At 44.6% G+C, this 16,993-nt stretch overlaps 1 protein-coding gene across 5 annotated transcripts in view; it reads right to left on the reverse strand.

Annotated features, from left to right (window-relative positions):
• STOX2 (storkhead box 2) overlaps positions 1-16,993 on the reverse strand; it is a 129,277-nt gene that overhangs the window by 52,315 nt on the left and 59,969 nt on the right. Inside the window, exon 1 of one of the 5 annotated variants that reach the window (XM_085222427.1) lies at positions 13,622-14,328. The exons of 3 other annotated variants lie outside the window; for them this stretch is intronic. In XM_085222427.1, the coding sequence (XP_085078553.1) occupies positions 13,622-13,787 (166 nt within the window). In that variant the 5' untranslated portion in view covers positions 13,788-14,328. Of the gene's footprint in view, positions 1-13,621; positions 14,329-16,993 lie in introns of those variants that run through there. One more of the 5 variants, XM_085222428.1, reaches the window with a different exon arrangement.

Raw genomic sequence — 16,993 nt, forward strand, 5'->3', positions numbered from 1 at the left:
GCTGAAGGGCAAGATGTGTGAAGAGCAGCTGAGGCCCCTCAGTTTGTTCAGCCCAGAGGAGACAAGGCTGCGGCCTGCAGCTCCTCACAGGGAATGCTGACAGGACCCAAAAGAACAGCATGGAGCTGCATCAGGAAAGGGTTGAGTGGGCATTAGGAAGAAGTTCTTCATCAGAGGGCAATGGGCATGGAACATGCTGCCCCTGGCAGCAGTCCAAAGCTTTTGGAGATCAAGGAGAGTTTGGACAGTGCTCTCAGATGCAGGGCTTGAATTTTGGGCAGTCTGCGTGGAGCCAGGAGTTGGATTCAACGATCCTTTTGGGTGCCTCCCAGCTCAGGATTTTCTGTGATTCTGTGGTTCAGAGAAACAACAGAGCAGTTATACTTCGCTATATAGACCAGAGACTACAGGCCTCTACAAGTCATTCAGCTAATTCCTTTCCACTGCTGAAGAGTCTTAAACAGCTTGTTCCTGAAGAGCTCTGAAATTAGGATTAGCCAGATTAACCTTTTGCTCGTAACAAAATGCTTTGAGTGTAACCTAGCACAGCACTTTTTTTCAGTAATATCAAGCAAATTTGACAGAGGGGTAATCTCACAGGTCTTACCACAACTTTCCATGACCCATCACAAGATCTCAGGAAAAGACTGAAGCCAAAGCTCAGCCACATAAGAAGACATCAGAGCACCCACATAGGAGAAAAGTTTTATGAAATAAAGCCACAGGAAACTAAGCTTCAAAAGTCTCACAGTTCACAAAAACTTCCTGGTTTTCTTCCCTTCCATAGCTACTCGTGAGTAATTGTTTGAGGGTAACCCTGCAGCCTCCATTCAGAGGAAATCACCCTTTCAATACCAGAGTTTACTGCCCACTTCCAAATGTGAAGCATTCTTGCTTCACATAATTATCACCCTTTGGTCCAACTCCCTGCCCTCCAAATTATTAGTAAAATCAAGGGGAGAGACAATCATACTGATAAGATGGAAAACGACAGCCTAGCATCACAGAAGAGAATGGTAAACTCTATGATGTCGCACCATACCATGTTTTGGTTGCCTACAATACTCAGCAATAGCCACCTGAGGCTGCAGTTTTCCTCTTTCATAACCTACATGGTTTTCACGTAAGTGCCCAGAGCCTCACCTTCCCCTCCCTGAGCACCAAGAGCTCAGGTCCCCTAAAAGGGAGACCACCAGCCTATGCCCATACACAAGACCAGACGGGGCCCACTTCTTCCACAGCAGTAACGTCATTCACTTCAATGACACTACTGCAAAAATATCGTAGTACTCAATATGAATGTGAACATCCCTCTTCAAATCAGGCAATGGAGTGTAAACCATCACTAATGAACAGAGGGCTAAATAGTGCTAATTTTCATTCTGCAAATGATCCTTAGTCTTTCTTCACATTTTGAGTGTCACCAAATTTGTTGCCTGGCTCTGTCCGAAGAAACCATTCCACATTTGCTAGCAATGGATTCTGGATTGCTTTTGCTCTCATTCTAAAGTCAACCAGTAACAACTCAGTTAAAATCAACAGAATTGCACTCAGATACAAAGGAGAATCAGACCCAATGATTTATGAGGTCATTTTCAATGATCTTATAATTAGAGAAGTCAAGTTAAACATTGAACATTCAACCTCTGTTGTTGCTTCTGGATTAGCCAGTATAGATTAAAAGTACATAAATTTTCTCAATAGTAAAACACAATTTTTAGTCCCTGTAAGGAACATATGACACACTATTACTGTGCACTTGAATTTAAAACGCTAACATTTTTTCATATGTAATACTAATTTCAGATTCTAAAATCACTTGCTTGGGAGTTACTCAAGTCTGTTCTGCTTAAGTACACACTAGAACGAGATTAGACCATAGACTGGAGTGAACAAAATACAACGTCATGAAAATCTCAGTGGTACAATGGTGGTAAACAACACTTCTGCAGAGCAAGCAAGAAATGACAGATTCTAAGATTCTGAGACTTCTGAGAATTCTTAACTTTTTTTTAAATGGAATTATTTCCTAAAAATTCACCATTTTTCTAACACTTCTATCATTCTGCATTCTATTTATTTTCTATCATTTGCATTGTTTTTCCAGTGTTTATATTTCAGTCTTGCCAGGAAAGATGTCTACAACATCATTTACAATTACTAACAACATGCACATCTAAATTAAACCCCTGCAGATGTAGGCCAAGCATAAACAGAATACACTCAGGTTGGTATACAATACAGTCTCCCCACACAGAACATGTGAAACAGACATGTACTGATGCTGCTCTAACAAGGGAGATAAAAATTCAGCAGAAGTCTGGAGATAAAAGACAGTGTAAGGTAAAATGATTTATAACCTATATAAATGTCATTTATGCTGTGTGCTTTAGTATGTTTAGATGCATATAAATGTTCACACAAACACATAACTTCCAGCTGTTCCTTGAAGGCCCATGGCACATGTACAGTAGCTCACTACGAGACAGGGAAGAGTCACTGTCATCACCACCAGCCTCATCTGCACTATACACCCGAAATCTATTTCGGAAAACACATTTTAGTGATGCAGGTCTGTGAATTAATAGGGCTTAGAGATACAACTTTGATGTATACACAAGATCACTGTCTTAGCACCTCTGTAGAGAGATGGTGGCAACTGAGCTCAACACATTGGGACCATTTTCAAAGATAGCTTAATTGACAAGCATACAGGGTCAGTTCAGGCCCAGATGCAAAACCAGGTAAGTGGATTTTAAAACCTGCACAGTTCCATTTACCAACTTTCAAAGGTGCCAAATGTTCGTGTTTTGGAAAAATCAGTGCTTTTACTGAGACATCCGACATGTCACAACCTCAGGAAGTCATAGTGGAAAAGTTATGGTCTTCACCTATTAGCTGAACAAATGTTTCTCACCTAAGATTATCTCAGGAGCCAGCCAATAACCCCAAAACAAGGAAAAGGGGTACCTCAGAGGCATGAAACTTTTGGATCCAATTCTGCAGTACTTTCTCAGGACAACAGCAGTTCTGCCTGATTAATAAGTGGAAGACTTGGAAACTGGTAATGTCTTGGCACCAGATCCTATTGCAATGTAAATTAAGAGTTGACATTTTCAGAATGTCAAGAGTTGATGTAACAAGAAGCTTCTGCTTAATGCAAGCCTTTCATCTAGGCATGTGTCACCTTTGAGATGAGACGGCTCACGATGCTCAGAACTCAAGAGGGAAAGGGAGCTAAGGGAATAAAACTAACTGAAAGCAGGAATAAGTGGAATCACAAAAATAATGAAGAAATGTTCCTTTCATGACCTCACAGCCTATCTTACGTAAAAAGAGAATGCATGATGACGTGCACTTTATCAATATTCCAGTTTCAGGGACTCTGGAGTTCGTGCGTGTTGTATTTGGAGAGAGAGGACTGATGCTGCCTCCCAGGCTAGCCGCCAATATGGTGTCGTTCATCACCAAAAACCTCTAAGCCTTCTTCACAAGCGCACACATTCCTCACTGAGAAATACTGCAAAGCAGGGCAGGAGGAGACCCAATGGAAGAATGGCACTGATAATGCACAAAACTTAAGGCTGTCACTAGGCAGCTCCTCATGCATTAGGCAAGCATTTGTCACTGCCCTAAATTCTCCACACGTACCATAGATAGTACCTGGGAGAGAAACCTGTGAGGATTACCAAGCAAACTGCACTGACTGAAATAGCTGGAGACAGGGCAGTATGTAGGGGAAGTACCATATTGCTTTCTTCTCCCCCTTCCTGGGCAACTGTTTGTGGCCATACTAAGACACAGCACAGAGAGCAAGACAGACATTGGTCTTACCTGGTACAGCCACTCTCAGGTTCTCACCTGTGATTAAAAAATTAACACTTCTTTGCTATGTCAGCACAGAAACCTCAGTTTTCACACCATTCTTCTTGCCTAACTCTTCTAACTAGACAGCCTTATTGTCCTTTCCATGTTCCTTCCAGCTCCTGCACTTTGCTTCAAAAAACATCATGTATGGCAACACATTCCCAAGTGGTTTCAGATTTTTTTCTTTCTGCTGGTCCCCATGACGTAGCCTTTCTAACGCTATGCACAATGAACACATAACACATTTATTTAGAAATACAATACCCAGGTCAAATACTCCAATGTGAAAAGCTGGGTTTTCTGCTAGAGATAAATGACAGCTCCTAAAGGCTACTGCACAAGACAGTTTTGCCTCTGTTTACAGACCTTGGTTTGACACCAACCCATGAGTAGAATCTAACAGCCAACATCAATTTGTATGCTTTAGTACTGTTTGAAATATACTATCCTATTCAACTGCCCCATTAGCTAGTGAATGAATTACAACGGCACAAGAAGGTAAAGCTTTTTTCCCCTCAATTTTTTAAACTTACCTTTATAACATTTAAAGGCATGCTACAGTGAAACACTTCAATTTACTTTCATACATTTCTGGGAGACATAAAAGAAGGGAAAACTACTAGGATGAAAAGGGATAATCATGCAAAGCTGAGTGCACTGTATTGTTGCATTGCATACTCGGAACAATCAGCAACAGGACAGAAACTAAATGAGGTTATTATCTGATAGGCAGAAAAGACTCAGATCAATTATTAGCCTTTGAAATGAGCTCAGAGACACTCAAGTGAAGGAGCAATAGTTCTAATTTAAATCCAGTTAGCTAAATGACTTACACTGAAATCTAAAGGTGAGCTGAGGAAACCTACTTCTCATGGCCACAACACAGGACTCAAGACTGCTCTAGCACAACAGAAATGCACTGACAATGATTATTTTTGTTCACTGCCATCATATCTGCCCTTGTTTCTGGTTAGCCTGTCCCACTTTTGCCACCTCTCTCATCTATGACCCTTATTCAAAGGCAACTTTCAATTAAAAGGGAGCATCACTCAGCAGTTACAGCTATTCCCTCCTCAGCCTTTACAATTCCCTGATGCAGGCAAAGTATACATGCAAGAAAGACAGGTATATACACTGTCCAGGGAGGAGCAGCAGTAAAAAGTACAGCTAAGTTTCCTGCCTGAGCAGTCAAAGATTTTGTGCACTTTCCCATTACAGACAGAACTGGACCCCTGTGGACTTAGCATGCATTTCAGTGTATGACAATTAGTGAAGATGTAGAGAGACAACTTCCACAACACATAATATTTAGCAACACATAAAATGTAATAAGTAAGCTTGCATAACCAATCACTTACTGTGCTGGATAGGGCAACACAGCAGACTGTGTATCTCAAGAAAAGTTATTGTACATGTTTTTACAATAATCAATGCACTGTTCTGTGAGAAGTGGTAATTACAAACACGCTTTCTAACCTGTGGTTTCCAAGAGACACGTTAGTTTCACAGACATATTTCTGAGGAATATTTCTGCAAATAAATGCAGAATTAAATGGATAGTGCTCTCATTAAATATGCCTTAACTTTCAGTTAGCCCTGATTTGGGCAGGCGTTTGGACTTGGTTATCTTCATAGGTCCCTTCCAACTGAGCCATGCTTATCTACTGTACTCTATCATATTTTATTCTACTGTAATTCCACAAACTGAATCTAAGATTGTCACAAGGGAAAATGTCTAGTATCTTTAGTAAAAACAAAGTATGCAAAACATTTTATTTTGAGATGACTACATCTTTCTTTCCAGAGAAGTCCTATCAAGTTGTTCAAACACTGAAATTTCATGACAGAGGATGGAAAAATGAAGAAAATATATTTTTTAAATTCTGTGCAGGGTTTTTTCACTGCAAACATTCCAACCAGATCCACTCTAATGCAGAGATACCATGCAAACATGATTTCAAGATTTCACTGATAAAGCTGTGTTTTGTGAATGAACAGTCAGGAGAAAAGCCAGGCTGCACTCCAGCGGTAAGATCCAGTCCCTGTGTTTGTTACCCTACCTTGAAGTTAACATAAGAGGCTGAAGGTCACTTTGGGCACCACGCTGAAATTTAGTCCACCACCTTCCCCTGCCTGTAAGATAAGAAGCCCCACTTACTGCACCTAAAGCCTTATCACGTATGGTCAGAAGTTCATCCTCTGGAACCAGGTCACAGTTCATCAGCAGGAAATTCATAGGAAATTATGGAGGAAATTAAAAGAACACAAATGGGCACGAAGAGTAGTTTATGTAATCTGGGTTCTCCCAGCGCTGCTTCCTGTGTTATGATGAACTAAGCTTTCTTACTGAACTTTGCCTTTTCCAAGCTACATTAAGTAAGTATTTCTGAATTGTCTTTTATACTCTCTGTGCTTCAAAACATTGAGGTTATATTCACTACAAAGGGCCATTCAATTTTTACCTTAAGTGATGCAACTGAGAAAGAAAACGGTGGCAGAAAGAGCTGTTTTGAGACCACTAAGTGTAGGTTTCTAATCCACAACCCACATACAGGAGTGTGTGGTGCTCTACACACATGAGGACAGTACCCACACCAAGGAACAGATTCTCATGGTGCTTCAGTTCTGGCATCTTGGTCAAACTGCAACACTAATCATCATCAAGCTTCAAAACATGATGGTTAGTGTCAAGGAATCAGTTCTACGCTGGTAGATACGCACTTTCACCCTTTCAGAATAAATCTGACAGTAAAACATAAGGGAGGGCAAGGGCTAAAGCTCTTCCAAGTCATCCGAACAACTTTTAAGCAGATGTTTAGCAGCAGTTACTGCTTAACCATTTCAAAGCACCTTCAGGTGAAAGCTAAAACATGCAATGTACTGCCTAGCTACCAATACCTCTAATGGACAGAAATCAGCAGAAGTTTCATTTTGTCTCTGTCTGTAATGTCAGACTTGAAAGATGTCTCTCACGACTCTCTTCTTGATACTTTCATTAAAGGGAAACAGCATAAATGGGATCAACTACTCATTTATTCTTGTTCACAATACCTTAATTCCACGTGCAACACATCCACACTCAGCCATCTCTACCTTCCAAAGCTTATGTCTACTACTAGGTCTAATTCCCCAAATAATATTTTCATTTGCTATCTATCACCTTCCTCTTTTGCGTTCTGTTTTCAAATCCCAACAGAACAAAAAACACAGTTAAGATATCTTTGTTAAGCACTCCAACTTGAAGTTTCTACTAAGTTGTGCATTTTTAACTATTCTAGCACCTCTGTGCTGAGCAAGACAAAACGCCATTGGCAGAGTAGCCACTTCAATAAATGTGCAAGAAAGGGCAAGCCAGTGGCTACAAGCCACTTTAACTACCCCCTCATATCTACAGGCAGCAATCGGGAGAAGTAGATGCTGGTTTGGGAGAGTTTCGCAGCTTCAGTATTCAAGCATTATCTGTATCTAGGACTACTCATGGCCTTAGTACCAAAAATTCTTGCTAGGAAAGGTACAGAAGTGTGCAGCCTCCTGAGACTTTTAGTGAAGATTTTAATTGTTTCACATCTCAGTTTCAACTGCTACCACTTCTATGTCTTTTTTCTAGTACAAATAAAACCCAATGATTAAACAGAATTGCATCAAATATTTCTTAGATACTCCTTACAAAGGGTATCTCTTATTTCCTGGCTGACGTTTAGATTTACTCCACTGAAAGTAGCCAGCTTTGATAGCATAACAGCAGCCTGACCATTTAAAATAATGCAATGTATGCTTTTCTAGGGAAAAAAAAAAAAAAAAAAAGATTATTTAGCAATTCTTACACTGGATCTAAATCAGCATTTTTTCTTCTGACTTTAATATTGCTTGGCCTTTTGCAGTTAGGTAAAAGCAGGCTCAGGAGGAGCCGCAAATAGGTTGTATCTGAACATTTTTTCCAGTCTTTCTTTTTTCAATTACAGGTTAGACGTCATGGCCCACAGTTTAGATGACAGGAAGCTGACTCAACTTTAGTGCTATACACGGAAACATCCTACAACCTGCTATGGATTACAAAACAGTTGTCACCCTAAAGAACCTCCCCAGAACACTGAGAGAAACCCCAATTTTTGGAGGACTTTGACAGTGTGCTTAGCAAAATATTATTCTTTCATTCTTCCTACCTGATTTACTTATCCCTCTTTTAATCGTGTGAAGAACTTTGCAAAGATGGTAGTTCACTCTTCTACCTAAAAGCAAAGGTTTCTTGGCCACAACTGATACAGTCACTGGCCTAAAGCAAGGTAATCTGCAAAATCCTCACATCTCAGCCGCCTCCAACACGTAACACAATTTGCAAAGACGCAGCTGCAATTCAATTCCAAAATGGCCAGACACTCAACACCCTTCAGGCTTATCAAAACTTGCTGGCAAAGGCAGAGTGTAGCTTCTGCACCTGTGACAGCTCGGGAACTATTTGCGATAAATCAGTATCGTGCCTGTTCTGAGCACTTGTCTGTCCTTGAAAGAAGAGCCTCCTGTACCTTCAATAGCTATCACAATGTCTAATGTGCATACAAGAAGTTACTTCAATCACACGATCACTGGAAAACACACCTGGAAACGTATTCTGATTCAGAACAGGATGCCACCTCTGCGCAAATACCCTTTGGTGATCTGATCCCAGTCCCCTCTGTGCACTCTGACCTGGCCCAAGGTGCAAGCGACTGAGCAAAGACAATGCAGAGCCTGAGAATGCAAATGGGCTCCTAGTAGCAGTGAGGAAGGTTGGGAAAGAAAAATAACCTGAAACTTAGCCCAGCAGGGAGGAGTGCTTTGAAGTGAAATGGAAACCTGAGCAGGTCTAGGTAAGATAGACACACACACAGACTTCTGTTTTTTTCTAACAGTTATTCCTCTTAGATTTAACTTGCACTGCCACAAAATAAAAAGCTCTGGATCCCCTTGCTTATAGGTCACGGCAGACAGGAAGGACATATACTCCAGTGCAGTTCACTCAGCTGGGAGAAAGCACAATTAAGACAAAGGAAACTGTCCATAGCTTGGTGTGAGGGTGAAGTGTTATGGATATGCAGGAAACATCTTGGGGCCTGGTCAGAAAGGACAAGAACTGCAGAGTTAATACTGCACGAGCAACCACAACAGTGAAATTCACAAAGGATGATCAGAGAAGACTGTGTTTCATATTCTCTTTGGCAAGAAACCAAGAGGAAAAAACAAGCCAGAAATTGCGCAGAAAAGGCTGTCCCATGAACTTATGCAAAGTTTGTGGTCTGAAGACAGGACAGCTAGACCCTCCTTCCTCCACACCAGGCCCAGTGAAAGTTCCTGCTTCTCTCTCGAGGTAAGCAGATGCCCCAGGGACCAAAACAAACTGGAAGGCACAGGCAACCCAGAAGCAATTTCCTAAGCCGTTAAAACAAGTTTGAGCCACCAGGTTGGGCAGCTCTGCAAAAGCTGGAGCAAGTGAGGCAGAGCAGGAGCCGAGGGGCAACAGCTCTCTCTGCTAGCCCCTGGCATCAACCTGCTCTTTTGCTTTTACTATTCTAGGAATGGGTCTGGCCTAAAACTAAACTATTCAGAATCGAGGGAGGAAAAGACATCACGTTATTGGTAAGCAGAGAAGTTAGAAGGTGTTTCTTAATGCTACAAGGAGAGAAAAAGGTGATGTAATACTGATTATTCCATTAAATATTAATTACAATACAGCTACTTTCAAGTTAGAACATACTCCCTTAGATAACTGAACTAAGCAACGGGAGAACTGAAAAAGTTCCAAGGCTTTGTGTATACCTGTCATTTCCCAATTACATTAAACTGCCTTCTTCAGATCATGCATCGTTATCTCCAAAGATAAATTTTTATTAGAGTCGGGAGTTGAAGCTTAGGAAAAGAAGTGATTCATGATTCTCAAATTCGCTCAATTTTCACTCCCCAAACCCTTGATTTTTTTCAAGAAGGCTGAGAGGTGGCTCTAGACCTTTCAACAAACATCCCTGAAGCAGGCTATCTTTTCCTCCTACAAACCATCGTCTGCACAGACAACATCAGCAGACTTCCCAGGATTAGACATTTCTTGTCTGTCTCTTCTGCTTCAGCTTGCTAACCAAGCTCCACTAACTGTAGGAGACTGAATTCTACTGTTCAGCTTCAGAGCACTGAAACACCTGCAAGGAAGTTTTACAGCAAAGAACAATAAAGTCACTGCAAACTTTTCAGGAGGCAACCTTCAAATAAGCAAGCTCTGGCATTAGTTTTTGCCAATGCAGAGAGTTCTTCAGACATTCCTTCACGCCGCATCCACAAGGCTGTTACCCTACACCACCCCCAGCCCAATCTGACACACTGCCTCCACGGAGGCCTTCAGCTCCAACAGCTCAGGAAAGGCTGCAGGAAAAAAGGATTTCTTTTCAGAGCACTCTTTACGCCTGGTAACGTTTTACAGCTGGGTTAACCACAGCGTGTAGCTCATCTCTCCGCTGCAAGAAAAACCAGGATTTCCCTTCTTTATTTAGGAGGGGAGAAAAAAAAAAAAGCAGCTTTTGACATTTCAAGTTATACGCCTATTATTTCATGTGACTTCTTGGAGCTCTCATTCCTGAATTTCATCAAGTTTTATTCTGCTTGGCAGTTTTATATGACTCCTTTCTTTCCCCTTCAATTAAGTAACAATCCATCAAAACCATCAAGTATATTTCCCCTTTTTCAGCAACGTTGATTGGATTCAAACTTTTCAACATCTCTTTTCTCGCAAGGTCAAAGCTCTACGTTGTTGTAGTTTTCTTTTCTGGTGGTTTTTTTCCCAAGTCAGCCCTCCGCTGGGAAATTAATATTCAGCATGAACAATGAACTCCTCGCATGGCCTTTGAACCTTGCGGTTGCTAGGAGGCCTAAAGGAACCCTGGAGTACAGCACATTTAATAGCACGTATCAAGAGATTATTCAGCAGTAAAAATGTGTGATTTTCTAAATTCCCTGCCTTTTTCTTTTCCCTCTCCTTATTTCCATTTGCCTTGATCTGTCAAACAATCTCTAAATTTCACACAAACTGCAACGGCATCCGCAGTAATTTTCTGTAATTATGGGCAGTTTGTTCCTGAAGTATTGAAAATGTGACTGCTAGCCAGCAGTGCTGCTTCTTGTCAAATAAGCATCAAATTGGTCCTTAGTCAGCCGAAAATGCTGCTTAAAGCCAGGTGTGCTTCACCACTCCAGCGTGAGGTCTACACTGCACCTATGAACAAGGTTCTCCATAGAGACTGCCCTTCCTCTCCCAAAAAAGCACCACAGCATTGGCTGTAACACCACTGCTCAGTACTTAAGTGCTGCTGAAAGAAATGTACCTGTATGTTCCCCATGCCCAGCTCAAACACACTTGAATAGTAGTGTTTTCAGCTCCTTAGCATTTTACTGAAAGCCCTTCTTTACTGTTTTCCTACCTGGAATAACTGAGGCAAAAACCCAAGGCTTCTAGCTTCTTTCCCACTCTCCACCCCCACCTCAAACAATGCAGCATTTAATTAAAAGAGAACCACAACAATACTAATGGTGATGAGGTTAAAAGGTTGGATAAACAGAATGCGGCCCTCTGAAGAGTTCCTGTGCTTCAAATAGTGAGATGTGTTTAGATACAGTAGCCATTCCTCCCAAAACTAATATTTGTCAAGGCAATGGACTAAGATTCTTTAAAAATAAATGAACGTGGAAACCATCCATCAACAGAGGACAATTGCATTTCCAGCTAGAAGCCAACCGGGTTCTTCCTAAAACATTTCTGACTTCAGTTTTCAACATAGCATTCCTCCAACAACTTGAGTAGGTTGCTCAAACTAAATGTGACATTCATCCTTCTTCAATTGTTGCAGTTTAAATCAACGTGCCGGATAAACACAGTACTCAGAGGGTCCGGAGATTCATTTTAGAGTGGATTTCATACCCATAGGCCCCTAAAAACACAGCTGTCAGCCAGAGAATGCTGGGTGACACATCTCATTCTAAGGATCGCTCGTGCTCGAACACCTACGTGGATTGAGGCAACCTTGCCAAGATAAAGCTTTTACAGAGCCAAAGTGTTTCCCTGAAGAATTAAAAACAAGCAAAACCCACACCACTTGGCACACGTGAGCGCCTTCTCTTTTAAAAATGGGTTTCCAGCCTTGAAGTACTGAGTTGCACAGGACCAACACAGCTCTGTATCTCTGCATCGGGAATGTGAGCACATCCGTGCAGAACAACAAAAATCTTCGCCGCACACTCAGGTTTGGCTCTCCAGCTGCCCGCAGAACCTGCAGCGCCAACACAACAAACACCCCCTCCCAACAACCGCTCTCCTTTTCTTCAGCTGCTCAGGAATAAATTACACTTGTCATTTCCTCCCAATCTGTGGCTTCCCAGGAAAGAGGGGAAAAAAACAATCAGAAGGTCTACTGCCAAAATGGCACAATATTCTCACGCGGGCAGATTTTGCAGTGAAATGCATGTTCTTCTCCTTCTGCCTGGAGGTTAACGAAAGAGCGGTCACACGGCATTTTCAAACCATGAAACCAGAGAGATGGTTATTAGAGACAGAGAGAGCAAAGTGAGTGTGTAACTGACAGCCACAATCTTTAGCTCAACCTTTGCAACAGTAATTGGAGGAGGAGAAACTGGAAACGTTTTCAGTAATGCATGAAAAATACCTTCGTTTTCTCCCTCTCTCTTTTTCTCCTTTAAAGGAATCCGCCTACTCAACCTAAATCGAGCCTTAGAGGGAAAACAAGCCTTCATGATAAACTAGGATTTGATGCAGTGGGAATGAAGCGTTATGTCCGAGCATCACAATAAGCAGGCAGCAGAACAACAAAGGAGGTTTCCAGGATTTTCTGCCCCCGTCCCCCTCCCCATCAGCATTTTCCCAAGTCTTCCTCCTGCTGTTTACGAAATGTCTGAATCCCCAAGCCCGTGCGGATGTTTTTCAGGATGAAGCAGCTTCCATTAACATTACCGAGGCTTTCCGACATCGCAGCAGCACTTCAGCCAAGGCAGAGCCTCTCCCGATGCCCGCCTTTCCCTGTGCTGGTTTTTGTTTGGTGTGTACCCTCCCTTCCCCACGCACAAACACACTGGTGCAGTGCCCACTATTTCCCTACGGCCTCCCTTGATGGTGACGGCCTGAGGAACATAGGTGCACGTGTGTGCTACCCGCATACACGGCTCTGCTCCCCTTCTGCACCTCCAAATGGAAACGTGTTTACACTCATTTGCACCAGAGCAGAAACACACAGCCGGAGGCCGGCGAGGTGCTAGAGGACGGTTGGACCAGATGATCTCAGAGGTCTCTTCCACCCTTCACGGTTCCATGTCTGTACGAGGGGCAGGCTGGCCACGGCAGGTGACCCGTTTCCCCTCGCAGACAGACAAATGCGGCGGAGCGCTTGGTTACAGCGGAGCCAGCTGCATTACAAGCATAACGTGCAGCAGCAAATTCCCAGCACATGCTCCCAGCACAAAAGGAGCAAAGGGCTCCACGCTCTGCGCGCCCGCTCCTCTCCGCCTGCCCTTCTGCGGCGCTGAGACGTGACCGTTCCCCCTGCCTTATTTCACTCAGCTAATAGATTTTAAACACCATATTGAGAGGGCCTTGCCGTGAATCCTGCCGAGGTACAAAATGGTGGATGTACGCTATTTTTTTTTTTTTTTTGCATTATTCATAGCAAGTTACGCTCCCCGCAGCCGCACGCCCGCAGCCCGCAGCCCCGCCGGCGGTGCTACCAACCTGATGTCATGTAGCCCCGCGACGCCTGCGAGATGAAAGCCGGCGGGAAGTGTTTGTGCAGCCGGTAGTCCTTCTCGCTGCGGGACCGCATGCGGTCGGAGGCCCGGTCGGAGAAGTCGGAGCTAGGCCAGGCCCGCCGCAAGGTCGTGCTCCGCGTCTTCTTCATGCTGAGGATGCCCGAGCGGTGCCCCCGCAGCAGCGCAGCACGGGCCGGGCCTCGCGGCGCTCCCGTCAGCCCAGCGCCGGCGCCGCCGGGGCGCAGCCTGCGCCCATGGTGCCGCTGCCTGCTCTAGGGCGCGGGCGGCACGGCCCGGCCGCTCTTTTTTTCCCTCTCCCCCTCGAATGATCCAATTTTACACACGTCCCACAATGCATTACACTTCATTTGCAATCAGTCCGGCTTACAGCTTCCAGATTCGTGAGGAGGAAAGGCACATTATGTGGCTTCTCAGGCAAAAAAAAAAAAAAAAAAAAAAGGAAAAAAAGGGGAGGGGGAGATCTGCAGCGTGAACGCTCCGGGATCCCAAACAATAGCCCGATTCAGCCTAGCCGTGCTTAGCCAACTGTGAGCCGCCACACAAAAGACCCAAACAAACGAGGAAAACCCCACGGCCGCCGCTTGTGACCCGAATCGCAGCGCGCCCGGTGCTGGGAGAGGCGGCGGCGGCTCCCGGCACGGCGGGAGGAGGAGGAGGAGGAGGAGGAGGAGATGGAGGAGGAGGGGGAGGAGGAGGAGAAAAAGCAGAAGGAGGAACGAGCGCCTCGCCCGGCCGCGGGGTCGGCGGAAGCACCGCGACCCCCCCGCCGCTCCTCAGGCGCCGGCAGCGGCCCGCGGCCTCCCCCTGCCACGGCGGCGGCGGCCCCCCTCACCGCCGCTCCGGGCTCTACGGCCGCCGGCCCCGCGCTAGGAGCGGGGGGCGATGCCGCCGGGGGGGCCGCTAGCCGCGCCGCCATCCGTGCTCACGGCAGCGCTAGTCCCGCCGGGCTCCGCGCTCCCCGGACCCGCGGGCAGCGCGTGGGCATTTACATACAAAGCCCCGTGCGCTGAGAGTGGCCCGACCCCCTCCCTGCCGCCCTCCCGTTCCCTCTCGCCAGCCCTAGGCACCCCACGCGGGGCAGCAGGGGCAGGGCGGTACCGCTCCCGTGCCCATCACCCGGCCGGGGCACACCTGGGGGAGAGCGGGCGGGCGGCGGTGCTGGCGTCCCCCGTGCGTCCCGGCGTGGAGTCAGCGCGCTCCAGGCGCTCCTTTCCTCCTCAGAGCCCTGTGGAGGGCACACACAGCTTGCCCGAGGTGGGCCACAGCAGGGTGTTTGGAAACTGGGGCCACAAGGATGTGCGTGGCTCCCGCATCTCCCCCCGTTGGCGCATGTGCCTGCTGCCATGTTGAAGCAGCGTGGCCTGCAGTGGAGTGGGGTTTGGGGACCGAAACTGCACTGAGAGACTCAGTTCCTTGGGTGCGCTTGGAGTCAGTTGATGCCGCAGTATTACCTGTGAAGGAAACTATGACACAGGGATGTTAAGATGCTGCCTAAGCTCAGATAATAAATCACTGGTGCTTACTTTTTATTATTATTTTTAAAATATAATTAATGAACCTTTCCATGGGGTTTAGTCTCATTTCTAAAAGCATGGAAAAATCAGAGGTGTGTAATTTGGACAGCAATTGAAAGTTTTCAGTAGTGTCACAATATGAGAAAGATGACAGCGAGTGACTAAGACATCAAAGTGAAGAGGCCTGGAGACACACTCCCATCAGGGCCATGGCCATGAAGCCTTGAGTTCATTCCCCATCCTCCACCTCAGCGGGCCCTGCTCAGCGTCTGGACAGACAACGCACCAGCAAGGTTCCATTTGCTGCCACCCTGTTCGCATGGTATTGAAATGACGTGAATGAAACCTATCAAGAAATCAAATACAAATTGGGTCCTTGTTCGTTCATTCTCATTTCCTTCCAACAGTGTGAAAAACAAGGGAGAGCTACATATTTCCATTGATGTCCGTATACTGGGAGAAACGTGAAGAAGATGAGCAAAACAACTGGCCCAGAGCACCACTAATGAAAATATAAGATATTTTCCATCGTGCAACTTACTCATCTAGCAATTTACTCATCAACCTACGCAAGGCTTATAATAGAACATTTTCATCCTCAGACCCAAAAAAACCTAAAGAGAACTTCTAGAATCGCTCAACTTTTCTAATCCAAGACAGATCTGAATAGGTTGGTTAGCACAACCTAACTAAGTCAACCCCCCAAGCCTACCCATTTCAGTGGATGTAAAACGAAATGAAAACCTACCCAGGAGCATGAACACCCCTTCTACTGTCTGAAAGTTGAGCAAATAACGAACACGCTGTAGAGGAAGTGGCTGAAGGCAGCCTTTAGCTGGCCAGCTGACTTTAACCTACATCTGAACTAAACTCAACCTTTCTTCTAGTCTAGACAAAGCCCTAGATATTATTCTGTTCCATTAAAAAAGACATGGAAAAAGATGCATTATGTGAGGAATGAGACAAATAGGAATAAGCAACGAGGAGGAAAAATGAGGTCAAGAAGTAGAAAGAGAGAACAAAGCAGGGCTGGAGGAGTGACAAACAAGACCACAGCGATCCTGACACGGTCTTTCTGTGTAATTATTCTAAACTAAAAACATGAGTCTAGTTTTAGGGCTAGTTGAACAAGTAAGAGAACAAGGGACTGCTCTAACACAGTCAGAGCTGTGCCCCACTGCAACCATCAGGAAAAAACATGTCCCAGTGCTTTTCCAGCAATTTGCTGTACACTGATGAACCAGTGACAGCACACAGGAATGATTCAAGTACTTTTAATTAAGTTGTACACTTGTAGGAATGGTCACAAGAGCAGTACAGTGTTTGCAATTTACGTTTTATGTCCTCTACACATTGACTGTAGGAGTCAGGCTGGCTTTGGGATGGTTAACAGGATGAGTCTCCATTGTGTGACAATTCTGAACAAGTAATATTTTGTTCCTATGACTACACATTTTTTTCATATTAAAGTTGGAGGCAGGGGGAAGAAATAAGCAATCCATCTAGCAAAGCCCACTTTCTCTCCTCAAATGTAGGGAGATGAATTTAAAACCATTTCGGAAGCCTCCCCTCAGTCCTGAGACATTACGACTATGGTCAGCTAAAGCTTCTACTCCATCTTCAGGTTTCAGCTGCAAGTTTTCTTGACATGGTGTCTGAAAGAGTTCTTTGCTTTGAAGAGAGGAATTCAGAGCAAGTTTCCTCCTGTTTTTGCATTGTTTGAAGTCGAGTTTTGTTACTGGGATGAATCAAATATATAATTAAAGACCACGTTTAAATTTTGGCTGTTTTCTTTGGAAAAAAAGCTAGAACTGTGAGTA

The sequence above is a fragment of the Meleagris gallopavo genome, chromosome 4 (assembly GCF_905368555.1).
Source record: "Meleagris gallopavo chromosome 4, MGAL_WU_HG_1.1, whole genome shotgun sequence".
Taxonomy (NCBI): domain Eukaryota; kingdom Metazoa; phylum Chordata; class Aves; order Galliformes; family Phasianidae; genus Meleagris; species Meleagris gallopavo.